Source organism: Myotis nattereri, assembly GCF_964212035.1.
Source record: "Myotis nattereri genome assembly, chromosome: 10".
NCBI lineage: Eukaryota > Metazoa > Chordata > Mammalia > Chiroptera > Vespertilionidae > Myotis > Myotis nattereri.
In genome coordinates, this window is record NC_138085.1 from 68,435,896 (window position 1) to 68,462,227 (window position 26,332).

At 44.5% G+C, this 26,332-nt stretch overlaps 1 protein-coding gene across 2 annotated transcripts in view; it reads right to left on the bottom strand.

The window, feature by feature from the left end:
- LTBP1 (latent transforming growth factor beta binding protein 1) overlaps positions 1-26,332 on the bottom strand; it is a gene marked incomplete at its 5' end in the record, with an annotated part of 337,472 nt that overhangs the window by 181,034 nt on the left and 130,106 nt on the right. The window contains one exon of one of the 2 annotated variants that reach the window (XM_081101363.1): positions 21,581-21,956. In XM_081101363.1, the coding sequence (XP_080957489.1) occupies positions 21,581-21,803 (223 nt within the window). Of the gene's footprint in view, positions 1-21,580; positions 21,957-26,332 lie in introns of those variants that run through there. The other variant, XM_081101362.1, reaches the window with a different exon arrangement.

The window sequence follows — 26,332 nt, forward strand, 5'->3', positions numbered from 1 at the left end:
ATGCTACCAACCACAGGCCCAACAACTAGTTACCGGTAAAAGCCTATAATATGTACTTAGTTTTGTCAATAGAACTGAAAAAGCCTGTTTCTATAGCAGGTCAACCCACTGTACTGAATGCCCATTCTTTTCCATTTATTATACTAATCATTATTAGAGGAACAAAAGAAAGATGTGGTGCCTCATCTGTAAAAGCTTAGAAGCTAGTTAGAGGAAACCAAACTTACACAGTCATTCAAGCTCTCGGGAAGGCCACCCAAGGACGCTGACACAATCAATCAAAATATTCCCTTGGAAGCAGCATTGCCCTAACCACATGAATGACCCGCTCAAAATAATTCCCAAGCACTTGGATTCCATTGAATTCAAGTTCTGCTATTCATCTGCCGACAATTAAAAGGGGCAAGTCTCTTCAAGACCCTAATAAATTTTCTCTACGTGACCAAAGAAATGGAAATTGTCCACAATAGTTATTTTTACAGCTGGATTGAATATTAACAATTCTCTAGATTGAGTATTTAAGCTTTCCAGGCCTCACCTACCTAATCAATAAATGGGAATAATATACCTATTGTTCTCAGGATGAACAGACAAAGTATGAAAATGCCTAAAACTATGCTGGGTACGAAGAAGGTACGCAATAAACATTAGTTTTCATTTCCTTCCAGCTCTGAACCGAATCTTTTCCTATAATTTCATTAGGGGTATTTTTCTTCTTTAATAAATCATTGAAATATCACACAGGAAGCTAAAGACATGCCCATAGATCCCAGAGGCAGAGGTAGTACCTTCAACAGGGGCCTTCAAATAAAAGCGCAAGCACTGGAGTTCCTGTCTTTCTATCATTTAGAAATATTATTGAGAGAGTTGAATGATTGGGCACTGAGATTATGAAACAGAAGAGATGAAGAGCAGAAATTCTTTCTCTGGCAATCAAACCAGTGACACTACTTTTAAAAGGTGCTAGACAGGAAGTGCTAACAGTGACAGCTTTTTGATAACTCAAACTCAACAGCTTGGTTACGTGGCAGCTGAACTGGCTGAGCCCTGGCTTCATAGCAAGCATGCAAGGTTTGGCGAGACTATTATTATCACTTTAACTGCAGCCTGGTGAGACCCATATTTTTCATTATTTGTGATAGGAAGCCCTTGAGTTGCAGGGCCACAGCCACAGCAGGCTGCCTCACTCTGTGAAGACTAGCAGGGCTCCGTCAAGGCCAAGGGGAGGGGAGCCAAGCTAAGTGCAGCTGTTGCTACTCCTGCCTCAGCTCACCAGGCTGCAGCTTTGCTCCCTCCCTCGCAGAGGCACACTCAGCCTGGGATTAAGCAAGCCCCCACTCCCCCACCCCCGAAGCCCCCTGCATTCCCATCTCATTGCATTCTGTCTGGCCATGAGACAAAGAAGCGCAACGCACACGTTCATCTCATCTTAACTGAGCTCTCCAAAGAAATGTGTTTCCTGCCTCGTTATATGATGTGCTAGACTTAGAATGTGTCATCAGTTCTGTAGAAAAGAAAAAAGGTACACTCTGTGTTTCTGCCATTTTGAAGACCAATCATTTTGTCTCCACCGCTTCCCAGCACTGAGGTACATACACTACAATCAATTTGAAGGATCAAGGTTACAGGGGAGGGGAAGAAAGGAGAGCGGTAGAGAGGGGAGAGAGGGAGACAAGAGGGGAAAATTCATTGATTTCCAGTGTTTCAACGTTATTACCAAGGGACTTGAGTTTGTATCTTAAATTCCAGAAAGTCAAAGTATTCTGGGTAATACATGTGAAACACTGGAAAGAAATCTTCCATTTTCTGACTAGAAAGTGACTCCTTTGATAATCAGCCACTGAATCACAGATCCTGTATTACTGGACTTCCTCTCAATGAGCTAAGGGCCCCCCTCCAGGAATTAGTCAGGGAAAAGTGAGTCTCCCAGAATTGAGCTCATCTGGGATACCCTCTCCTAATTTCTCCTCTGGGTTCATTCCAGAAAATGGCACAGAATTGTGCCATCCAGTGTTTGTCATGCCCCTGCTGTGGGTAGTAAGTAGCTTTCTGTGGCTGGGACCAGAGGGCCTGTCTGCTGATGCCCCAGATATTCCTTCTGTATAACTACCTGTATTTTTTAAAATATGTATTTTCATTGATTTCAGAGAGGAAGGGAGAAGGAGAGAGGGATAGAAACATCAATGATGAGAGAGAATCACTGATCGGCTGCCTCCTGCACACCCCTATTGGGGATTGAGCCCACAACCCGGGCATATGCCCTGACTGGGAATGGAATCATGACCTCCTGGTTTATAGGTTGACGCTCAACCACTGAGCCACACTGGCCGGGCAACTACCTGTATTTTTAATCCTCAGTCCCTAGATATCTGGGTTTGGTATTCTACACAACAATCTCTATCCGAAGTTTACATAATATAATCTCCTTAATCTTTTTGTTGGGCAAAGGTTTACATAATAATTGGGGAATATTCTGTGCTACATATATGTTCTTTTTCAGTATGGTCACCCTAGCTTCTCCCAGTTACTCAGTGACTCTCACCCTCACATAATTTGGGTGGGAATGGGGTTAGTAAGGAAGGGCTGGAGCAAAAGCCCTGAGACTCCTCTCTCACATGGGCAAAACGCATTCAGATCATCCCGCAGTGGCACTGTCCAACAGAAGGCCACTTTAAGAATAATCTCCAGACATAAAAAATGTTAAACCTAAAAATCTCATTTGGCAATGAAAGCAGAATCACAAGCCTGGGTCTGAACCAGAGCTTTGCCACTAGCTGTGACCTTAAGGGAGTCACCTTCCCTCACTGGGGCCTCAATTTTCTGGTGTACAAAACAAAAAGGGAAGGCCTAGCTGGTTTGGGTCAGTGGATAGAGTGCCGGCCCACAGACTGAAGGGTCCCAGGTTTGATTCCGGTCAAGGGCATGTACCTCCATTGCAGGCTCAATCCATACAGGAGGCAACCAATCAATGTGTCTCTCTCACATTGATGTTTCTCTCTCTGTCTCTCCCCCTCCCTTCCACTCTCCCTAAAAATAAATAAATAAATATATATATATATATATATATATATATATATATAAAATCAATGGAAATATATATATATATATATATATATATATATATATATATATGATCTCAATGGAAAATATTCTGAGGTGAGGAGTAACAAAAAAACAAGAAGGGTAAACCAGATGCTCTGCACGCTACTCTCAGCTCTAAGGGTCTCCCATTCATTTCACAAACAATTCTCGACAGGTTTCCACAAAACAACTCTTGCACAAGGGTTATTTGGTACAATCATTAGGTTTCACCTTTTCAGAAACACACAGGTGACAGCCAATAAGTCACCTCTGAAATGCCATATCCCTTCCTTCATTGCTCACTGCCCTCACAGCTCTTCACTCCCACAGGTGCCACATTTTAATTCTATTTGCACCAACAACTTCTTAAATAATCCCAGACAATAACATGTCTCTGGAATCCAAACACTTTTGATGTTTGACTTATAAATTTTATAGCATCTATAATTTCAAGGCTAAATTATACATTAAATTTCAAAGGCCAAGTACTTCAGAGGGGGGGCATTATGTGTGCTTTCCACGCATACCCTGAGTCCAAATAAAAGCTGCTCTTTAGTCACCAAGGAGTGACTCTCAACTGGCAAAAATCTGTCATTTGCAAAACTATGCAATGTTTAAATTCTTTATGAAACACCAAATAGTAAATTAAATTTATTCAAAATTCTCTCTAAACTTTATTAAAACTAGGAACAGAAAATAATGTCTTTGTATCAGACTTGAATCTACAGCTAAAAATATTCAAGTACTAGGCAATGCTATCGATTTATGGTATTTTTTAAGTTTCATGAACACAAGAAATTAAATATGCAATCTCTTATCTTAAAATGTGTTAAAATATGTGCAGGGTTGGAGCTTAATGAATTGCATTTTGATGCCATTGAATGTATGGTAATCAGGCAATTAATCATAGCTAACAATCACACCTGAATGGATAATGCTCTGATCATAAAGATCCCCAATGGTCCTGCAAGAGGGAGCTGTAGTAAATATCCCAAACTCCTAAAGAAAATGGGCCCCTTATGTCTCTGGGACATAGAGCAGGGCAGATTTCCAGCACAAGCACTATTGAACACCATTTTTTAAAAATCCTCATCTGAGAATATTTTTTCCATTGATTTCTAGAGAGAGTGGAAGGGAGGGAGGAAAAGGAGGGGGGGTGAGAGAGAGAGAGAGAGACATTGATTGGTTGGGGAACCTGCAACCGAGGTCTGAGGGACATGCCCTTGACCAGGAATTAAACCATGGGCCACGGGCCAGTGGTCTAACCACTGAACTGACCAGGGTCATATTTTGACTGAAAAAAGCTCAGGCATCTGACCTTATCCTTCCACAAGAAGAAACAATTCCAGGAACTGTTAATCCAAGTAACTTAAGAAATCTAGGAATTAGCAAGAGATAAATAAGTTCAAACCAGTATCACATGGAAAAACTACCTCTTCAGTTATTATAAACACCATGTTCGTTATATTTAGAATTTGCTCTTGACTTTTTCCCTCCAGTAAGGTGATTTAAATCCTTACAGCTCAAATTTTCAATCCTAAATCACTTCTTTGTTATAGTTTGTAGAAGGGCTCCAACGCATTCTAGGGCATGCAAGCTCTCATTTCAATTTCCTTTAAAAAAAAATTACCTAAAACCTCAGCTCTGTCAACCTGACTGGCCCAAGGCAACCCTAACTTTCCTTCCTTCCACTCCACACAAGCTGTGCTTCCCTCAGGCCACCTTCTCTTTCTGGCCAAACCCTTCTGAGCACTTTGGTTTCAAAAACTAAGCAAGAAAAAAATCCAGAGTCATTTGTAAGCTTGTGAAATGTTTCAGGCCTCTAGCTTTCTGATCAAACTTGTCGGGCCAATGACACGTCACCACACAATATATCACTGGATTTCTGTAAAATCGTCCTTTGATTTACAGTGGAAAGTGGAGCCAAAAAAAAAGTACAAAAGAGAACACACTGTACATACTTGAAAATCACAATAAGTATTTTCAGAATAAAACACACTAAAAATAACCTAATCCCATTTACACTCTATCATTCTCCTCAGAGCCAGGCTTTATTTTAGACAGGATAATAGCATTTTAGAGTTGCAAGCGATCTTGAACATCTACTCCCTAAACTCATCCTTTTACAGATGAAAAAAAAAAAAAAAAAAAAAGACTTAAAGTGAGTTTTGTCTAAGTGGCAGGACCAGGATTAGAACTCAGGTCTCTCAAAAGATTCACAATCAGTATCAGCTACAGATAACGTTGCAATTAAGCACTTACTTTAGTAAGTAGAAATCCCAGGTTTTAAAACAAAAAAACAAAAAACAAAAAAAAACACCACAACAAACCAATTCAAAATTGGGCAAAGAACTAGAATACATATTTCTCCAAAGAAGATTTACAAATGGACAATAAGTCCATGAAAACGGGTTCAATACCATTAGTAATAAAGGAAATGCAAATGAAAACCACAGTGAAAGACCACCTCACACCCTTTAGGATGGCTATTTCTCAAATAAAGAAAGAGTAGAGAAAGGTAACCAGTATTGGTGAGGATGTAGAGAAATTAGAACTCTCAAACACTGCTGGTGGGAATATAAAATAGGATAGCTGCTGTGGAAAACAGTTTGTCAATTCCTCAAAAAGTTTAACAGAATTATCAGTAATTCCACTTGTAGGTATAGACCCAAAAGAAATGAAAGCAGGGACTCCACCAGATACTTGTACACCAGTGTTCACTGCAGCATTATTTACAGTAGTGTCCATCAATAGAAGAATCAATAAACAAAAGGTAGCATATGTATACAATGGATTATGATTCGGTCTTAAAAAGGAAGAAAATTCTACCAGGCTGGTAGGGCTCAGTGGTTGAGTGTCCATCTATGAACCAGGAGGTCATGGTTCAATTCCAAGTCAAGGCAAATGCCCAGGTTGAGAGCTCAATCCCCAGTAGGATTCATGCAGGAGGCAGCCGAACAATGATTCTCATCATTGATGCTTCTATCTCTCTCTCTCCCTTCCTCTTTGAAATCAATAAAAATATTTTTAAAGGAAGAAAATTCTGACACATGCTGCAACATGAATGAATCATGAAAACATTATTCTAAGTGAAAAAGGCCAGACACAAAAAAGACAAATACTCTATAATTCCACTTTTCTGAAGTACACAGAATAGGCAAATTCATAGAGATAGAAGATAGAACAGAGGTTGCCAGGGGCTGGAGGGAGAGAAGAATGGAGAATTACTGTTTCATGGGTATGGGCTTTCTGCTTGGGGTGATGAAGAGTCCTGGAAAGGGGCAGTGGTGATGGCTGTTCATCACTGTGAATGTACTCAATGCTATGGAGTACACACTGAAAAATGGCTAAAATGGGAAAAGTTATATTTTACCACATCTAATGAAAGGACACAATAGGGAAAAAAATCGGCCATATGAATTACGGGCTTAGAGGATCTCATGGAGAGGCAATAAAATATATCACCCCTATAATAATGAATTAAGAACATTTCAGCCCAGCCAGTGTGGCCCAGTGATTGAGCATCAACCCATGAACCAGGCGGTCATGGTTCAATTCCCAGTCAGGGCATATCCCTGGGTTGTGGGCTCCATGCCCGGTAGGGAACATGCAGGAGGCAGCCAATCAATGATTCTCATCATTGATGTTCCTATCTCTCCATCCCTGTCCCTTCCTCTCTCTCTCTCTGAAATCAAGAAAAACACTTAATTTTTAAAAAAAAGAACATTTCATTTCATTCAAGTGAAAAAAGGCAAAAGACACAACCATGAAAATTCCAAGTGTCCTGGGCAAGATGACCAAAACATGAGGGGCAACTGTTACAGCAAGATTCTATGCACATGAAGACAATGGGCTTTTACTTGCTCTCTAGGGCTCTTTCTCAGTCCAAAGCAAAGGCTTGAAAACATGACACACATCACTGTCCAGCTAACCTCGAGTGCTGTAGCCACAAAGAGGTTTTCCTTTTTTCAACAAATTAATGTGTCAGACTTTTAATGCCTGGAGAGTGTTTTTTTTCCTTCAGATTTGGCAACATAATCCTTCGAAAGACATGTGTACAGACGTTTGGGTTAGAAATAACAAACCTGTCCCCTCCCAAGGTGCGATGTTTATTTGAACGTGGGATGATGCTATGGTTCAAATAAACACGCTCAGCTGTCTCTCCTCTTCCAGTGGCCGGAGCCTTAGACGCTCTGCAAACAAGTGTCCACGGTAGCAATGGGGAGTGTTGAAAAGCGGTTTGTGTCATACAATCACTTCTAGGATGTGCAAAAACTGCCTCCCGCCCGACGCGTTTTCCCATTCGTTATTTCTTACTTCACTTTCCAAAACATCCCCGTGATAAAGGCCAGTCCTGCTCCCTTGTTGAGTCATCCTGAGACATCCCCCTCAACCCTGCGCCCTCCGCAACCCCGCGAGGTGATCGCGTACAACTTGTCCGATGCAGATCAAGCCTCCGTAGTCAGGGCCCAGGTTCTGAGGCAGCACAGGTACAAGGACGGCGGGAAGGGCTACCGGTGTGAGCCTCGGCACCGTTGCCGAAGGAGTGCACTTGTGACATAATGCTGGAGGTTACAGAACAACCTTGATATTTCAGAGGGAGGGTTCTCTAGAGACCTGGGCCAAATGTCAGAGAGAGGGTCCAAGATGATGTCCAACAGGAAAAAAAACAATGCTTAGAGCTGGATTCTCAACTTTGGCACTGAGATATTTTGGGCCAAATAATTCTTCGTGGTGGGGCTGTCCTGTGCACTGTAGGCTATTTAGTTGCATTCCTGGCCTTTACCCATTCCATGCCAGGACCACTCCCCCAGTTGGACAACCATAAATGTCCCTCCTGGGGGAGGCCAAACGTCCTCTGGTTGAGAACCATTAGACAAACTCAGCTTTGCGCCTTCCCATCTGCATTGAGGGTGTGAACCAGATATTTCAGAGTAGGAGAGGGAACTGAGCGAGCACCAGCAAAGGATACATACGTGAAATCACAGGAATCAGAGACAGGGACAAGACACAGGACCCAGTGTCAGTAGGCCACCGTGGAAAGAGGAAGAACCCAGAGGCTCGTGAAAGAAACACAAGGGGGTTGGATAGCACAAGGTGAGTTTCAGCTTTGCTATGCTTTGCTAATGAGTACATGTTCACTCTCCCTTTCCATTAACTCAACCTTTCTGTGCTGAAAGTGCTCTCAAGGATCATGTTCATAAGCCAGAACCTAAGTCCTGTTGGTAGGGAAGTTCAGGATAGAGACTGTGTTATCAGAAAGCTAGGATGATGGTTGCATGACAGGCTTAGACAACTTGGGTTTCGTTCAAGTGCATCTTCCCTTAAAGACTGTCCTCGAATACTTTCCACATGCTTAATAGTAATCACAAGCAGGACTTCAATAGCATAATCCTATTGAGGGTGGATCCACGCAAGTATATCGCCCCTCCCATTTCTCCAGGAAAAACAAATCTATGGCCCGTTACTAGTAGGCCCACAGCGTCACCCTTGCATCAGTTGTGCAGGCTATGGAATGGGACTTGAGATTTGAGCAACGTCCCAAAGCTGAGGACAAAAGTCAGTGGCAGTCGCCCACTTCCTAAGATGCTGGCCGGGCTGCAGAACCCAGCTTGCTGCACTGGAGCAGAGGAGGTGAAAATCCTTTGGAGAGCCTGACACATATCCCTTGGAATTCAGGGGACACGAGCAAAGAGACTTTCTTACTGTTCTCTGGAAAACTGGTAAGGCAGGAGGCAGGCTAGAGCAGGTTGAAATGGTAGGATGAGGAAATAAGGCAGCCTGCACCCAGTATTTCATGTGGCAAGGACGGTATCCTGGGGGCATCCTGCCCAAGAGGCTGCCTGGCAGGGTGAGAAAACCTCAGCTTTAAGAGTGATGGGAACTGAGGTAGGGGAACTGCAAAGGATTAATGTCTTTTGATTACATGGTCGAGTCTCTTTTGACATTTATACATCACTTCCTAATATAGTATCAGCCTCATATAGAAACTCAATAAATCAGTATAATTAAGCCATGATAATATATCTTTCTGAAGCCACTATTTATTATAAAATTAATAGTACCTTGCAAAGGGTAATGCATGGGCCAAACAGCACTCCAATCCCCAGGAACCTGTTAAAAATCTCGCCCCACCTCCCCGACCTACTGAATGGGAATCTGGACTTTATCAGTATTCACAGCGATTCCAACGAACAGTAAAAGGTGATGAGCAAGGCTTAGACCAGGGGATCTCCATCAGAGCTATACACATTTAACAATCGTCTGCATCATTTGTTTTCAACGCCCACTCAGGAATTCTGATTTAGAAGCCTGGGATGTGGGCTGTACATCTGCGCTCTTAAGTAATCCCTGGAATATCTGTTGTGTAACCAGGACGAACAACCACTGATTTAGGGGTTGGAGAAGGCGGGTATTTAAAGTCAGGTTTCAGCAACAGCTCTTACCTACTGTCCCACCTCCCCACCATAAACATTTCTACACATGAATCAACTTCTCCTTCCTTAAGTCACTGTCAACCTCCAGCAAAACATCCAATTTTGTCTTCATGATCGATGAGAAGTCCCTTTCAAAATGATCAAGAAAGACAAAAATGTCACACCCAGTGGGGACACACGAAGCAACGCAGGTTGAAAAGACGCCGGAGGCCTCCAACTGGACCCCTGTCCACAGCCGCCTGGGGCATGTTAGTTTGACTCAGCACGGACTTCTCATAAGGGCTTGTTATTTGTGAATGAAGATGAAAGGAACCATTCACCAGCCACCACCAAATTGTTAGGTTTTCTTGTCTAGATTTGGTCTTGGAGGAAGAAAGAACGGGACCTGATTTAAATCAGACCTTGACTCAGCCGCTGTTATTGCTACATACCCAAATATTCGAACTCAGCCATCCCTGGAACAGATCAAATTTCAAATAACCAGCTCAAATAGAGCCCAAACTCTTGAATCCCAACCCGATTTCTAGGATAGACTAATTAGGCAAATTGGCACTATTAGTCCCTGGTGCAGTATGTTTCTAAGAGTTAATTTCCTTACATGAGATCCTTCAGAATTCTAAAGTTTTCAAGTAAGTGCCAGGTAAAAAAGAAGAAATACTTTCTCTGGCAGAAAATGGTCTCTAATATGATGAAGCTTGACAGAAGGGAAATGATAATTACTGTAGGAACAGCATGGTCAGAAGTCTTTTACCAAATAAGGTTATGATTTCTGCAGCGAGGGAGTGCATTTCAATAAGAGGGCATTTCCAGTCTGAAGAGCTTAGCTTCTTTCTCAAAATGATGGGAAAATACAAAAGAAAGTCTGTTTAATACTAACTTATCTATTTACCAAGTACACAACTTTGGCATGAGTGTTATTATTTTCTTCTTTTCCATACAACGTCATGGATTTCTGGGCACATTATGGGACTCTCAGATGTTTCTAATTACCCTCTGTGTACACCCAATAAAACAGCTGGCTTGAGATGTTATTAATACCACAAGAAGATCCAGGGGGCTCATAAATCACCCTTTCTTCAGAAAGGGACAATGAGGTGGCAAGCAGTGACATAGTCTAACCTTGCTAAAGAAAAGACTTAAGTTAAAAAAGTTCCAGGGCATTTCCTAATTTGCCGGGAAAAGGGCAGTGGTCTGCTTTTCTCACTGCAAAAGATTTTCAGGTCAAGTTTCCCTTCTACCTCTTCTAGGGAAAATCTGATGAAAATCAGGCTGAGTTTTCGCACTAGGGAAGCTCAAAAAGTCCGCATAATCCAGAACAAAATTTTATTGATTCTGATGGGCATCTGAACTTTGGTCTCCGAGTGAAGAAATCTCTCATTACTGCATACTAGTAACGTTGTTTCTTTTTTTCCACCAAATCTTACCCAAAAGGCCAGCACTGCAGCCATGCCAGTTTTTTCAGTAATTATTGCATGAGTCCAAATTCAAGGTAACAGAGAGGAGAAGGAAGCTATTCCTTGAGCCCATACCCTTCCACTAAACAGGAAAAAAATCAAGTTTTAATAAGAGCATCCATGACAGCACTCTATTAAATTGGCAATGGAAGGGTATCTGTTTCTTCTCATTTTTTGTGTGATATAACTTTGGGAATGAATCTCCAACTTCCTCACTAACTTTATCCTGCCCCATTTGGTAGTTATTTGATTTTCCTGGACTGCGGAGCATGAAGATGACTGTGTGGCTGCCCTCAAAAACATTTTCACATCATCTGTGATGTTAGTTCCAGGAGGTTTTTCCAACAGTACACAGATGCATTATTCCTTCTCCACTTGCAATATATATATATATATATATATATATATATATATATATAAAATATCTCAAGATTAAAAGCTGATACAAATGTTTTACTTTTATACTAAGTCTAGAGGCCCAGTGCACGAAATTCGTGCACAAGGGCAGGTCCCTCAGCCCAGCCTACATCCTCTCAAATCTGGGACCCCTTGGGGAATGTCAGACTGCCGGTTTAGGCCCAATCCAGGATCGGGCCTAAACCGGCAGTCGGACATCCCTCTCACAATCCAGGACTGCTGGCTCCTAACCACACGCCTGTCTGCCTGCCTGATTGCCCCTAACTGCTTCTGCCTGCCAACCTGATTGCTCCTTAACCACTCCCTTGCTGGCCTGATTGATGCCTAACTGCTCTCCTGCTGGCTGATCGCCCCCAACTGCCCTCCCCTGCTGGCCCAATCACCCCCAACTGCCCTCCCCTGCCAGCCCAATTGCCCGCAACTGCCCGTCCCTGCCAGCCTGATCAACCCCAACTGCCCTCCCCTGCCAGCCATCTTGTGGTGGCCATCTTGTGATAGCCACCTTGTAGTGGCCATCTTGTAGTGGCCATCTTGTAGTGGCCATCTTGGGATGACATGAGGGCGGCCACCTTGTGGTGGCCATCTTGTGATGATGTCACATGTGGCACCACTTAGGCTTTTATTATATAGGACTAGAGGTCCGGTGCATGAAATTAGTGCATGGGTAGGGTCCCTATGTCTGGCCTGTGATTAGGGCCTATTGGGGCCTTCCAGCTGCCGGCTGGGGCCTTCCTTCCCCAGCTGCCAGCTGCTGGCTGCTGGCCAGGGCCTTCCTTCATTCCGTGCCACCCCCTGGTGGTCAGCACATGTCATAGCAAGCAATCGAACTCCTGGTCTCCGGGTCGAACTCGCAAGGGGCCGCTTTACATATTAGCCTTTTATATATAGAGATGCCAAAGCCCAACACATATGCCAATAAATGCTGTGGGGATATACTTATCCCATAAATGTGATTTCAGTATCTACTTTAAGTCCTGCTTCCTTCAATGTACTCTAGCCTTGGAGCCCAAATTATGCAAAGGATAGCAAAACAAAGAAAAGCATGAAGCAGGAGCCTATGTTACAATCAAAGAGCACTGGAGATCCCCCCCATCTGTTCAAAACGATGACTTGTCCTCCTGCCCACAGCTGCTGGTTCCAAAAAGTGCTCCACGGTGTCAGTGCTGCCACCATTGCCAGCAAGGTGGGCAACCTTCACAAGCTCCTAGGTAAGCAAGTGAACCCCCGTAAGGGGGTGCTCGATCCAAGGCAGAGGGACGGGGTGCTGCTACGTGTGTCTGCCGTGTGATAACGTAGTATCCGACATTAGTTTGTACGCAGTCTAGTCTGCCCAGAGCAAGTCTCACTGAGCAAATGAAGAGCCTTCAGTGCACTCGCAGCAGAGGAGCAGCGAGAGTGCATAATGGAAACAACCTGCTCGGTCTCTCTTGCAGCTATTGTGCCACCAGGATCAGTTCATGAAGGGAACCCGGTCTCCATGGTGCACAAGGAGCATGCCCCACCCGAACCCCAGGAGACGTAAGTTCTCTCCCCATATCCCGGGTCACAGGGGATGCAAATTAACAGGATGTTCTCTTCAGAAGAGAAAGACCTTCTTCAGATCAATCCAAGGTGCCTGAGGACACCCTCAGCCTGCTGCTCCTCGGCAGCCATGGAGCAGCCCCGCAAAGAAGTTCAGGGCAGCGCCGATTCATTTCACCGGGTGGGATCAGAGAGGCTGATCACCAGCCCAGGCTGCCTAGGCGTCCACCTGAGCCAGACCCCCTCGTGTCACTGACATGGGAATGGCTGGAGGCCTAACAGGGAAGAGAACACCAGCACAGACAGCAATGTTTAAAACGGACCTTGAGGCCGAGATTCAGGCAGATTGCCAGAGTGGGGAGCAGCAATGCCACGCTGCGGGAGCAGCTGAAGGTATGAAAATGCGACTGCACTTCGCCGTGCATGGGATGTCCTCCGCAGTCAGTGTTCAAAATGTCAAGTTCAGCTCCGGACAAAGTGCTACACAGGTGGCCTGTATGTTTCTCCTTTCCTGTGATCCACACACACTTTCAGATGGTAATTTTACGCCTGTGATTTCAGGTGTCTGAGAATTCTGGATGGAGCCGTATCAGGAAAATTGTGTGTGCGCCCCCATCACACAATGTGCTCTGCATAGACAATGTGCTCTGTCAACAAAAATGCATTCAGCATCTCCAAAGCCAGGCCCAGTGCTGGCACTGGAGATGCCAGCAGGAAGTAGACAGGGCCCTGTCCCCAAGCAGTTGAGAATGGAGTGGAAGAACCCGGTGTGAAAACACAGGGGAGGGAGGTTTTGTAGTGTGAGTGGCGCTCGCTGACTCTTGACGCAGCAGCGGGTCACTGCCCAGGCCGGGTGGGTTCAGTGCGCCCCCAGGCAGGGCAGCAGTGGGAACACCGGGGCCCTGGGGCAGTCAGTGCCCATTGGTCTCCCTGGAAGCTCAGTTTGGCAGAAGCAGAGAGGAAGGGGCACAGCCACGGTGAAGGCCGGGGAGCCGGGGAGCAGCTAATCCTGAGGGCCCCGCAGGCCATGCTAAGCAGTTTGGAGTTTTCCAAAGATCGTTCCATGTGCCCGAGCTGACAGAGGAGGGAAGAATATACACTTTGTGACATCGTGTTACAGACTCCAAGGAATTTTGAAAGGTCATTTATTCTAAGCTAGCCCTGGACAGCCCGTTTGTGGAGTCCCGTCCACTCCCGCGACACAGGCCAGGGATGGCTTAAGCGGTTCAATCAATCACACACGCCTCCCGCGCTGGGCAAGCAGACTGCTGAACTCTCTTTTACCAAAGGCTAGTTTCTTCCAAACTGTCCTGACTGCAGACTTAGTCTCAGACGGCCGCTGTGAGGCCCTTACTCGCTCATCTTCAGGAATCTTCCTCTTCAACCAAACAGGACCTCATTTTCTCCTGATTTTGGCTCTTAAGGTCCAACTATTCCCCCCCCTTGGCCCAACTAACCCCTGGAACCACCTTCCCATGCAGCCCTCCTTCACTGGGCACTCTCCCTTACACACACACACACACACACACACACACACACACACACCTGCCCTCAGAAGCAGGAACCAGTTTTATTTTCCTTCCTTAAAAAATAGCCCTGTACCCAAATCATGTGATCTGTCTTATAGGAAACTAGAGACTCAGTGGATGAAATTCGTGCACTTGGTGGGGGTCCCTCAGCCCGGCCTGCACCCTCTCACAGTCCAAAAGCCCTCAGGGGATGTCCGACTGCCGGCTTAGGCCCGCTCCCTACGGGAAGTGGGGCACGCCGCAGCAGCAGCTGGCAGTCGGACATCCTAGCGCTGCTGCAGAGGTGGGAGAGGCTCCACCACCACATCTGTGCTTGCCAGCCATGACCCCACCAATGCATGATTGGGGCTGGGGAAGGACGTGGGAGGTTGGCCAGCCAGGGAGGGACTATGGGAGGGCTCTAGGGCGTGTCCGGCCCATCTCACTCAGTCCCGATCGGACAGACCCCAGCAGCAAGCTAACCTACTGGTCAGAGCATCTGCCCTCTGGTGGTCAGTGCTCGTCACAGCAAGCAGTTGAGCGGCCTTAGCATATCATTAGCATATTTTGCTTTGATTGGTTGAATGGCCGAATGACCAGACACTTAGCATATTAGGCTTTTATTATATAGGATGTTTGAGAAAGAGGTGATCCAGCATTTTTAGTCATCATTTCTTTACTGACATCCCTACACTTTTTATTATCCATAACCTAAATTCCTTCTGTAATCATTCCAGCACCTTTTTTTGTTTACCCAATGACTTGCTTGCCTCTATCTTCTGTGTATAAGGTTCTTTATCAACAGATATTACACAAAGGATACCCTGATACAATACAATATCAATACCCAAATAAAACCTAACCCAACAGGAAGTATCAGAAAAGTTTACATAAATTCTCCTAATACCACCCTTTGGAAGATGCTCCACAGCTTAGATAAAATAACCAGCACAGTCACAGAGCTCGGTTATAAAGTCTGTGATGTTCCCTCTCAGAGCTCACTATTCACACCATTCAGGTCTCTGATCCGGGATCATCTCACCAGGGAGCCCTTCCTGGCTGTCTAGAAGAGCAGTCCTCACCTTCCCACACCCCACTCTCTGTCCCTCTCTCAGCGCTGTACTTCTTCATAGCATTTATAACTCCCTGAAATTCTATCATAGAGAATGCTCCTTACAGTGTATTTCTAGTAGCAGTTACTAATTATGGTCAAATACAGGTAACATAAAATTGACTATCGTGAGCATTTCCAAGTCTCTATAGTGTTAAGTACATTCAGACTGTTGTGCATTCTATTGCCACAACTTTCTCATCTTGCAAAACTGAAACTCTGTGCCCATTAAAATGATTCTCTATCTCCACCCTTTCACCAAGCCCTGACAACCACCACTTTCTCCCTCTACGAATCTGACTGCTCCAGGTAACTCGTACCAGTAAAATCATACAGTATTTGTTTTATTTGGCTGACTCATTTCACTTAGCATAAAGTTCATATATGTTGACTCATACATGTTGATTCATACAAGATTCATATATGTTGTATAGCTGCATGATATTTTTAATGTTGCATGTTCAAGGACTTTGTCTATTTTCTTCATTGCTATATTTCTAATGCCTAAACCAATCCTGGGCAAGAGCAGGTGCTCAATTAAAATATGGTAAATGAATCAGTGCTCCTAATACCAGCCTTTGTTGGGTGCTCCACAGCTTAAATAAAATAAAAAAGGAAATGCCTTACATTAGGACATTTACTCAGTATTAAAAAATGAAATCATTTGAAAAGATCATATGTGGGAGTAGTTTGACAACTTCTTACGCATTCTCGACTGCCCAAATGAAAGGCAACCGCTTTCTTTTAGTATTGCATTGGATCATCTTTAAACAACATAAAACCTGTAGCCATGCATTACGGGGGAAATATATGCCCCAGTTCATCAAAAAGTGGCATGTTGGTATTGGATTGGTTTCTGTGCTGGATAAACATCAAGGGATCCAAACAATGACAACTGGCAGACGACGAAAGATTCAGTGTCTGAACTAAGTTGCCAGAAAAAAAAATCTCAATGCCTCCCCCTCCTTGAGCAGTGCTGATTTATTTAAAGCCTCGTGGTGAGAGAATGTTCTTCCCTCCTTAGGAGGAGAGCCTACATAATGCGTGCGGCAGCATGGCCCGCCTCCATTCCCCATCAAAGGCTGGAGGATTAAGCTGCTGCTGTTAGGCGTACGGGGAGGTCCCAAACCGAGCAGCACGCCAACCTCAGGGCAGTTCAAAGTGCCTCCAGGTTGTCACCGTTACTAGGGGCTATTCAGAAGCTAAGACTATCAAAACACTAGTTTCCTACCTTAAACACACAACTTCCCTCTCTTTTTCGAAATGATAAATGTCAATGTCCCCTTTCCAGAGGACAGTAATATCCACAAAAGCAAAGTCCTAATTCCTGAGCTTGACATCAATCAAAGCCCTTCATAGCCTTGCCCCAATCTACTTTCCTGGACTTGTCATCTGTCACTCCCTTTCATTCTTTCTACATTTAAGGGAAACGACTGCCAATTCCCAGAAACCACCTGTGCCTTCTCGTCTCCACGCCTAATTCTGATGGGTAAATCCTTCCCAAATCAACTTTACCTCTCCCTTCCCTCTACTTCCGGCCCACCTTTATTTTGGAACCTACCAATGTTTCAAGTTGAATGCCCCTGCCCCTCCATCGCCAACCAGCCACATGCATTTACCTAGACCCCACCATGAGCCAATCTGTTTAGCAGCTGGGGTGGCCTGTGAACTACACAGAAAAGCTGCATGCCACCCCTCTTTTCTCAGAGCATCCCTCCTCAGCTCAAAGGGACAGCTCCTCCTCTGGGCTCCTGCAGGGAGATTTCTACCTTGAATTAAGGTTATTTACGTACACTCCTCATCTCCTCCTTCAAATATATGCTCTGAGAGGGCAGCTGTAGGATATGCTTCTCCTGGAAAATCAAAGACAGTGTTTTATATATAATCACTCAATATTTGGTCCCAGGAGGCACCATGGGAGGGCAGGAGGTATTTGTATTCCTGGATAGGAAAAGTGATTTAAAGTCACCTTGAAGCAAACCACGAAAGCCTTGGTCCGCATATCTACAAAATGTAATACCACCATTTACTTTTTCTCAGGGGGAATAAGTATCAAATAAAGTAACATATGGGAACTTACTTTTTAAATTATCCAATTAATTATTCAATTGGTGCTAATGGAATGCAAGTCCCTGGTAACCTCTGAGAGAAAGCATCCTACAAACCAAATGTGTTATTTTAGCAATCCCAATGGCTTTTCAATGTCTCTACAAATAACTTCTGCCAAGGGGCAGTATTATTTTATTTGAAATACTCTAGCTGTGACAACATGAATTCCTATGCTCTTCTTATTAGAGGAACTTGTGATTCTATAAACAACTTAAAAATACCAGAAGGTCATCTTCACTATATCCCTATGGAATGGAAAGAATCCACTAAAGTAACAACAGTTAACCTGCTGGCCCACCCAACTGGGGACATGTTTCCATTTTTTAAGAAGGCAAAGGCAGGGAGAGCAAGAAGGCAAAGCTCAGAATGCCACACACACACACACACACACACACACACACAGAAAACGTTATTATAATTAAAAATCTGCTTATGTTATAGGAAATACCACTTAGTGTAAATATTCTGTTACATCATACTAATATCACGTTCATAAAAATGAGTTTATTCTAAAATCTCAGAGTACTTTTCTTGGATGTCATCCTCATTCGGGCCTCACTATTAAAGTCACATTAAGTGGAAGTTATACTTAAGATTTCCCCAACTGAATACTCAAAAACAGACAGCATGTGCTTAAGAGTAATGAAAAGCGCGCCTGCCTCTCGCATCTGAACAGCCCAGCTCACCATCAGCAGGGGCCAGAAACACCACCACAGGAAACGCAGGCTAGAAGGAAGAGGCTAACCCTGTGCCTGCTACAGAACCACCCTCTGCAGACCTGTCATCCCCTGCATCGTGCAGCGGAGCGACACGGGCCCAAGAAGACAGAAAGCCAGAACATGCCCAAGGGCTTGATGAAGCCAGATCTGAACCCAAGGCTGTTGGCCTCTCAGTTGTTTATTTTCTATTACATCATTGAGCCTTCCCACACACTCAACCCTCCACAAGGCCCTTCACCTTGTCTCTCCTACACATCATGGTCAGACCTCAGGGAGTTAAGTAAACAGGGAACATAAGGAGATCTAAGATCTACACCTCACTGACTTAATCTATACTAAGGCAAACTCACATAAGCCATTGTGCCTAAGGTTCCTTATCGAAAAAAAGCAGTGACAATAATATTTCTTCCATTTCTTTCACACACACACACACACACACACACACACACACACACCTGGAAATCACCATGTAAATTCAAAAGCTGTTCTGCTGTTCCAATTATCAAAATGGATTATTTCACTAAGGTGCCTTGACTATGAAGTCCATATGGTTTTCCCTGTATTATTCTGACTTCTTGGAGCAGGGGCCAGCAAACTATGGCACGCAAACCAAATGTGGCCAACTGACTGTTTTTGCAACAGCCACACCCATTCTCGAACATACTGTCTACGGCTGCTTTGACGACCAGAACAGGGTTGAGTGGTTGGGACACAACCTGTATGGCTGAGAGGTCTAAAATATTTACCATCTGCCCTTTACAGAAAGATTTTGCCAGCCCCCATCTGTTATAACCGAAGACAGTAGCTAACAAGTTATTGGAGGCCAAGGAGAATTGCTAACAAGTTACAGTAAATTTTGGATTTTCCTCACACTGTACTATTTTTCCGTATACACGTATCTTATGTGTCAAAAGATTTAATATAATATAAACAAATATATATATAGAGAGAAAAGCAATACATTTGAAAAACCACTTTTTCTATGTAATTAATAAAGTTCTGTTAAACCAGTAAAGTCCACAAAGATATCATGTATGTCTGAAAAATGGATTTATAAAATTTTCTGTTTGTCTGAAGAACCATAATCTATAAATTTTACAAAATTGCCATTCTTAAAAAAAATAAAACTTGTCCCTCAAATTATCCAGTAGATATAGCTCAGGGTGTAAATGAAATAGTCCCATGATTTCCGATGTGAAACTGTTCCTTACTACCCCCCCCCCGCCCACACCCTCTTTACTTTACTTTACTTTTATTAAACTACTCTGCCAATCCTTTTGTGACAGAGTTGAGTGCTGGTTTTGAAATGTTTCTGTAAATAATTTTTCTGCATTTTAAATTTTGAACAGGTTACCTGTATTCTGTTCCTAAACATTTGCTCAAATGCCAGAGGACGAAAGTGTGTGGCGTGTTTTAACAAGCAGACTTCCTCTGTTTCTCAAAGTCTTTAAATATTTAGTTTCAAAATGAATACACTGTGAGCCAAAAAATTACCACCCATCCGATTACTTTGTCATTCCTACTGTAAGGATTTGTGAAAAATGCAAGGGGGTGGCGATGGAGGAGGGACAGCAAGGAGAGGAAGGAAAACAATCAAGAAAAGTAAAAGTGAGAAAAGCCATTCAGCCCACAATAACCTGCTTGGAACTGTCTTTTCCCTTCCCCTTCCGTGTCTATAACCCTCTGAAAAAGCCTGAAAATCATATTACTTATTCCTCTTTCAAATGCATAAGGTTTTAGAGGTGCACTGAATTTCAGGGGTCACGACACCTAAGCCATTTGTTTTATGGATGAGAAACACTGAGGTTCAGAAATATGAACTGTCATGTCCTGTGGATTAGCTGGTCATTAGTGGCAGGACAAGGACCAGAATCCGGTTTCCTGATCGTCAGTTCCACACACTTCCCATTAGACTCGGCTCTCTGCCCTGCTGAGCGTAATGTGCCATTTGGCACCTGACAGCTAAATTCTTTTAAAAAGATGCCTAAAGCACCCCTACTGTAGCCAGGAAATTCACAATACCTTTTTAAATAGTAGCTATGGCGCATGCTTTTTCCAAGTACAGACGAACATCAACCCGAGTGAGACCTCGTAAGGATTAGGAGTCGCAATAAAGCAGAATAATTCAAGAGCAAATAAGGACCTCAAGCTGCCTCCCTGTGTTCTGTCTTGATGGAAATCAGTTTGAAATAGACACCCCCGCTTCTTTTACCCCCCCCCCCCCCGAGACATACACTCCCAAGACTAAACAGCAATATTCCATAAAAAGACCAGATCTAGCCAGTGTTATTATCTGTCTGACATTTGGGTTATTCTTGTGAGTAACTCGTAAAGTAACGTGGGTGTCTGTGATTATTTGAGTACACATGGAAAACCATAATTGGTCAAAGAAATAATAAAAGACATTTTTCCGTGACAAAAATACTGTATTGAATGACAACCTGGCAGTGTGACAGCATTCGGTGGACCGCAATACTTTCCCCACTTACAAAAAAGTAAAAAAGAAACAAAAATTTTAAAAAAAAGTTAAAAGCCTTTTTTTCTTGCAGTCAGTCATGACTATGGTTCATATTTAAATTATTTATGAAATATTCAAAGGTTTCCAGTGCTGACAGTAATCCACTAGCATATATCCCCCCAAAATCTATGTCCTACATCAATTTATAATTCAGGCTTTTGATAGAGAGCAGAAACACAGCCAAAGATGCAAGTCTGTGTCCCTTTCTACAAGCTAAAACACAGGGCTCCAACAATTTTTAAAATTTCTTTAGAACATATTTGTGGAGTACAAATTTAAAATTCATCACCACCTTCCAAACGTTACAACAGGAGTCCTATCTAACATACATCCTATGTATCGCTGAGAAGAGAAGATTTTAAGTCCATCAGCCCAAGTTGTGGTCTTCATCTCAAACTATTTCCTTCCGTCCAACTGATACGTCCCCATCACCACACGGCTGCCTCAGTGATAAGCAATAAGGGGCAATACCCTAGTTGCCATTTCTCTAAGAACCAGTCTAAACATTATTCCAAAAGTAATTTAAAAGATCTCTGGGGGGGGGGGGGAGAGAAAAAAAAAGAAGCATATTTAGACTCAGAGAAACCCATTCAAAGAGAGAGCAGTGTGTGAATGGGCAGTGGGGCGGGGGGGGGCGGGTATCTAAATGCTACGATCTCATAAAACTACTCGATAAGGACAGTCAGGGACTGTGGAGGAACTCACCCACTCGGAAGTTCGTGGCCGTCAGGGTGTCGGCAGCATGACCATTCTCACTAATGAGAGTGGTGGTGTTCCCCTTCTCACAGCTGTTCTGACAGCTGCCCTTGGTGCAGGTCACTTTACAGATGCTCGGAGTAAAGACCACCTTGATGCGGCCAGTGTGGTTACTCACTAGGAGCGGAGGCAGGGAGAAAAAGAACAACAAACACATCAGCTTAGTATCCATGAACTTGCCTCAGAAGGATTCAAAAAAAAAAAAAAAAAAGAAGGTGAAAAAAAGAAAGGAAAGGGGCGCGAGGGGGAAAGAGAGAGCCCACAACCCGACAGGTTTAAGGAAGGAGGGAAGCCGTCAGTGCTCGCTGCTCTGTATCCAGTGGTGTCTCTGAAACAGGAGTAGGAAGCTTAGCAAACAGAACTCTGGGATGCACTCCAAAACCACATTTGAAGTCGAGTCACTGGAGTGGGATTACTAACCACAATGCTGCACTTTATTCACGGGCAGACAAAGAGCAGTACCGAGGGCACGACAGATGAAAGAGCCAACCCTGACAGGCAGATGTAATGCAAAGGGGTTGGCCGTGCACCTAGTGGTGAATAAACGCTTGTGTCCTCGCCTCGCATACTTTCCCTGTTTCTCCACTTATGAAGTCACCGTTGCAGCCCGACCCCTGGAAATGTTTTAGGCATGCGGCATGTCTGAAAACATCTGTCTCAAATCTCCTGGCACCGCCCGCCGCAGTGATCGAATCCCGTGACGCAGCTGCGGGAGCCCAGCGTTTTCACAACTCCGGGGCGTTCTTTCTCCGTGTAAACGTACGCAACGTACATTTTGTTTGAGTGTGAACAGGGTCCATCTCGGAAAAAAGTGAGGCCAGCTCACAGGGCTGCACGGCTGCCTCGATTCAAATACCACCCTGGAGCTCTCGCTGCTGCCCTCACAGGGCCCTCGATCAACCAAGCGCTGTAACTCGGCTGCACAAATGCATAAAATGGGCACGAATCTAAATGTCAGGTTCTAGGCTGGAGCCCTGGCTCAGCCTGGTGTGACTTTGGGCCTGTCATTTCACCTTTTTTCTAAGACAGGAAAGAACTGGAATGGATGCTTTCTAGCCAGTTCTAGCCTTCAATGTCCATATCAGGGGTCAGCAAGCTATGGTCCCCGGATCAAATCTGGCCCGGTGCCTGCTTTTATAAATAAAGTTTTACTGGAACACGCCCACACTCATTCATGTATGCACTGTCTACGGCCACTCTTGGCCTGTAACAGCAGAGCTGCCCAGAGAATGTATGGCCTCACCCAGAGCTGCTGTTCACAGCCAAGTCCCACTATGAACTCTCTGGCAAAGTGTGATACCGAAACCCTATTCTAACTTATTTCTATATCTGTGGCAGCCAGTCTTTTCTCTTTCCGGGAGCCCAGGCAGAAAGCAAAGATGGTAGCAGCGGCTGAAGACAGTTGGTTCATTTTTTTGAGGCTTTAGGGCCAGTAGAAAACAGTGCCCGATCTGCAGCCCCTGGGTCCCTCCTCTGCCCTTCCCTGCCCACCAGAAGCAAGTCTCCCCTCTTAAACTGCTTTTATTTTACCACGATTATACTTTCAGAAAATCATCGAAGAGGCCTCTATAGGCAGGCCCTCAACAAAAGAAACTGTCGTCAACATCTGAGTGCGGAAACAAAGAACCGTAACCGAATAAGCCATTAGAATTTCAAGGCTGGAATGGGGCCCCCAAGGTCCTCGAACACAACCTTGATGGAAACGAGTCTGCTGACAGGGAGCTCGCTCTCCACTAAGTTGGCCCATGCAGTCACGGGCAGTTCCTAGCAAGCGCTCTTCCTTCTGGAGCTGAAGCGTAGCCTCACAGTCGGCTGCACCCACAAATCCTAATTCAGCTGCCCAGGGCTCACAGTCTAATGCCTCCTCCACACAGTAGGCCTTCAAGTTCGCAAAGATAACTGCCACGCAAACAAAGAAGGCTGCAGTTAGAGGGACGTGAGGACACCAGCCCGGGTGGGTCCTCTTCACTTCACAATAGAAAACAGTTCCTTCGGAGGAGAGATCCCACCCGTTCTTTCCAGATGTTTTTTTCCGAGGCCATTTCTTCTAACAAACACAGGAGGTCAGGACCCACATCTGAGGTGGGGAGAGACCCTTGTGTCCAGTCTTCCAACACCTTACAACATGGTGTGCAGAAACCTTCCTCTCAAAGGCCAGCCAGTAACTAGGTCAGGGTTCTGGGCCTAAAGGACTCTGTTGCAACTATTCAGTGCTGCAGTGGTCACAGGAAAGCAGCCTGTCAGAAACAATATGTAAATGAGTGGGGGCAGCTGCGTTCCAATAAAACTTTATTGAAAGAAACAGTTTGCTGACCCCTGCTTTAAATGCTTAGATGACTTTCAAACTTTTCTACGACTGTATCTCAGAGATTTTACAAACGACAACAGAATTCAGATTTGACGATCAGTTTTATTTCTTTACAGTAGCACACACAAAAAAAGAAATCAGCCTACACTCTAAGCTGTTAAACGATGCTTAACAAATATCTTGAGAATAGTTTGTGTGTGTGAAGCCCAAGGATAAAAAGAGACAACATAGTCCCACTTCAAAAGAATATAAACATATTTTTTCTGGCTCTGGGTTCAATAACGAAATGAGAAGTGGTGTGCCAACTATTTTGTCTTCTCTGGCATTAACTTGTGGCACCTGCCCTGCAGATGCTCGCATCGGCACCTAAATTATGCTCCCTCTGGCAACCGAAGACATCCAACAAAAGCAAGCGCTTGGTCGTCATTCCCAATTCACCTCCCAGCTCCAGTAGTCCCTAACAGGCACTTGAGAGTCTCTGAGCCTATTGTTTTTAAAAACTGATTATATTTCTTTGCCAGAAAAAAAATTGGCTTAGAATCATCTGGATTTTCAAAAAGACCGAGACAGTTTCATATGACTTAATTCTGAAATTTTACAATGTTCACATCTCCTTGGAAGCAGAAGACACGTTTTATGTCATATTTCCCCTTGTGTTTTACAAGAATTCTGGTATAAAGGAATCTAATTCTAAAACAGACACTTGTATTCTCAGCGGGTGCTCCTGTGTCTTCAAGCACTTATTTATTCATTAGAAATAACTTTAGTCAACCTCAAAATCAGCGCTGAAACACAACTGTTTGACACTCAATTGTCCTTCACAGCTTTAAGAGAATCCCCATAAACATTAAATGGGTTAGGAAATACACTTTGCTATCCACACGCCTTTCAAATCATTTCCACATATCTAGGGTATCGTGTAAAGAGAGTTTGAATTATTTGTGTGGGTGGTTTGTTTCTTTTTTAGGTGCCTTTGAAATGCTTTGTTTGGGGAACTCTCAAAACTAAGTTAACACAGCTCAGAGTTTCAGATGCCTCACATGTGACAAGCTGAGACAACGCGCCTCACCTCTCAGGAGTTCTGTGAGAATTGAGTGACAGCGGCCTTTCCTACAGAGGCCACTTGGTCCCTAAGAGGCCTCTTCCTCAAATGCCTTGACTAAGTGAAAACTTGAGGACCCCTGGGGCCTTGCATGGAGCACGTTCCAAATAAACATGAAATAAATGAAGTGACCCAAAGGATGACTGGACAACCCCACGGGGGGGGGGGGGAGGGAGGCGGCTCACGGATGCGGGGGTCATTCTGGTATACAGCTCTGAAGCCCACAGTCACATGGGTGGCAGAAGACCACCCCAAGTGGCACCTATGGGCTGACTAAGGATCGCACACCTGAGAAGCAAGAGGCAGGCCAGTCAGGAGTTAACAGGGGGATAGTGGGCACAGCTTTCACGTGCTCGGTCCTTCCGACCAAAAAAAAAAAAAAAAATGTAATTTTCAGATCCCCATCGGTCCACCGGCCCCAGAAGTGTGAAGCAAGCACTTTCAGACCGTGGGTTTAGAGGCCTGGCTAGGAACACAGATTGCCTGGAGCCACGGAGCACCTCCACGGGGCCTCCTAGTCAGTCAGTCCGTCAAGACATTCGAGAGTCAACATCCTGTCTGCAGCTTCTGCCAGGCCCTGTGTGAGTTTATACCTCCGAGAAGAGGCGCTGGCACCCGGGGGAAGGCAAACCACAGATATTCCGAGTGAACGGCGACGGGGATGGGAGGGAAGCCGATACCCTTTCCATATAAAAAAAAAAAAAAAAAAGCTTTCATTGCTGCTTCCCAATCATTAATGACGGGGAAGAATTCAAAAATGCGAGTCTTGTTCCCGACAAATGGACTTCAGGCTAGAAAAGAGCACAGCTGCCCTCTTTCAGTCATTAGACTAGGATGTGACCAAAAGCCACGGCAGCCAAAGAAATAAACAGAACAAGTTCAAGACTCACATCAGATGTCCGAATACCATCTCCCCTGCATTCAGCCAGAATGCTGCGACCCACAGCACATGACACGCATCCAACGCACACGGCGGGGACCCACCAGCACAGCCGATGTCCTGGGGAGGCAGACGCAGCCTCGCTGTGAGGACAAGCCACCACCCGGCCCATGACCGAAGCCAGTCCCAGGAGACCCCGGAGCTGATGCAGTGACAGAAACAAGGCTAACAGCTAATTCTCCCACTTGCAGTCCGCTGCTTGCCCGAAGGCCAAGAATTCTTTGAAGGACAAATCATCAGCGTATTAAATAATGCTTAGAATAACAGGGCCTGATTGTTCAGCTCTCCAGGCTTACGTAACTCCTCCCGGACTGGTAAAATAATGCCCACAGAATACTCCGTGTTCCTCGA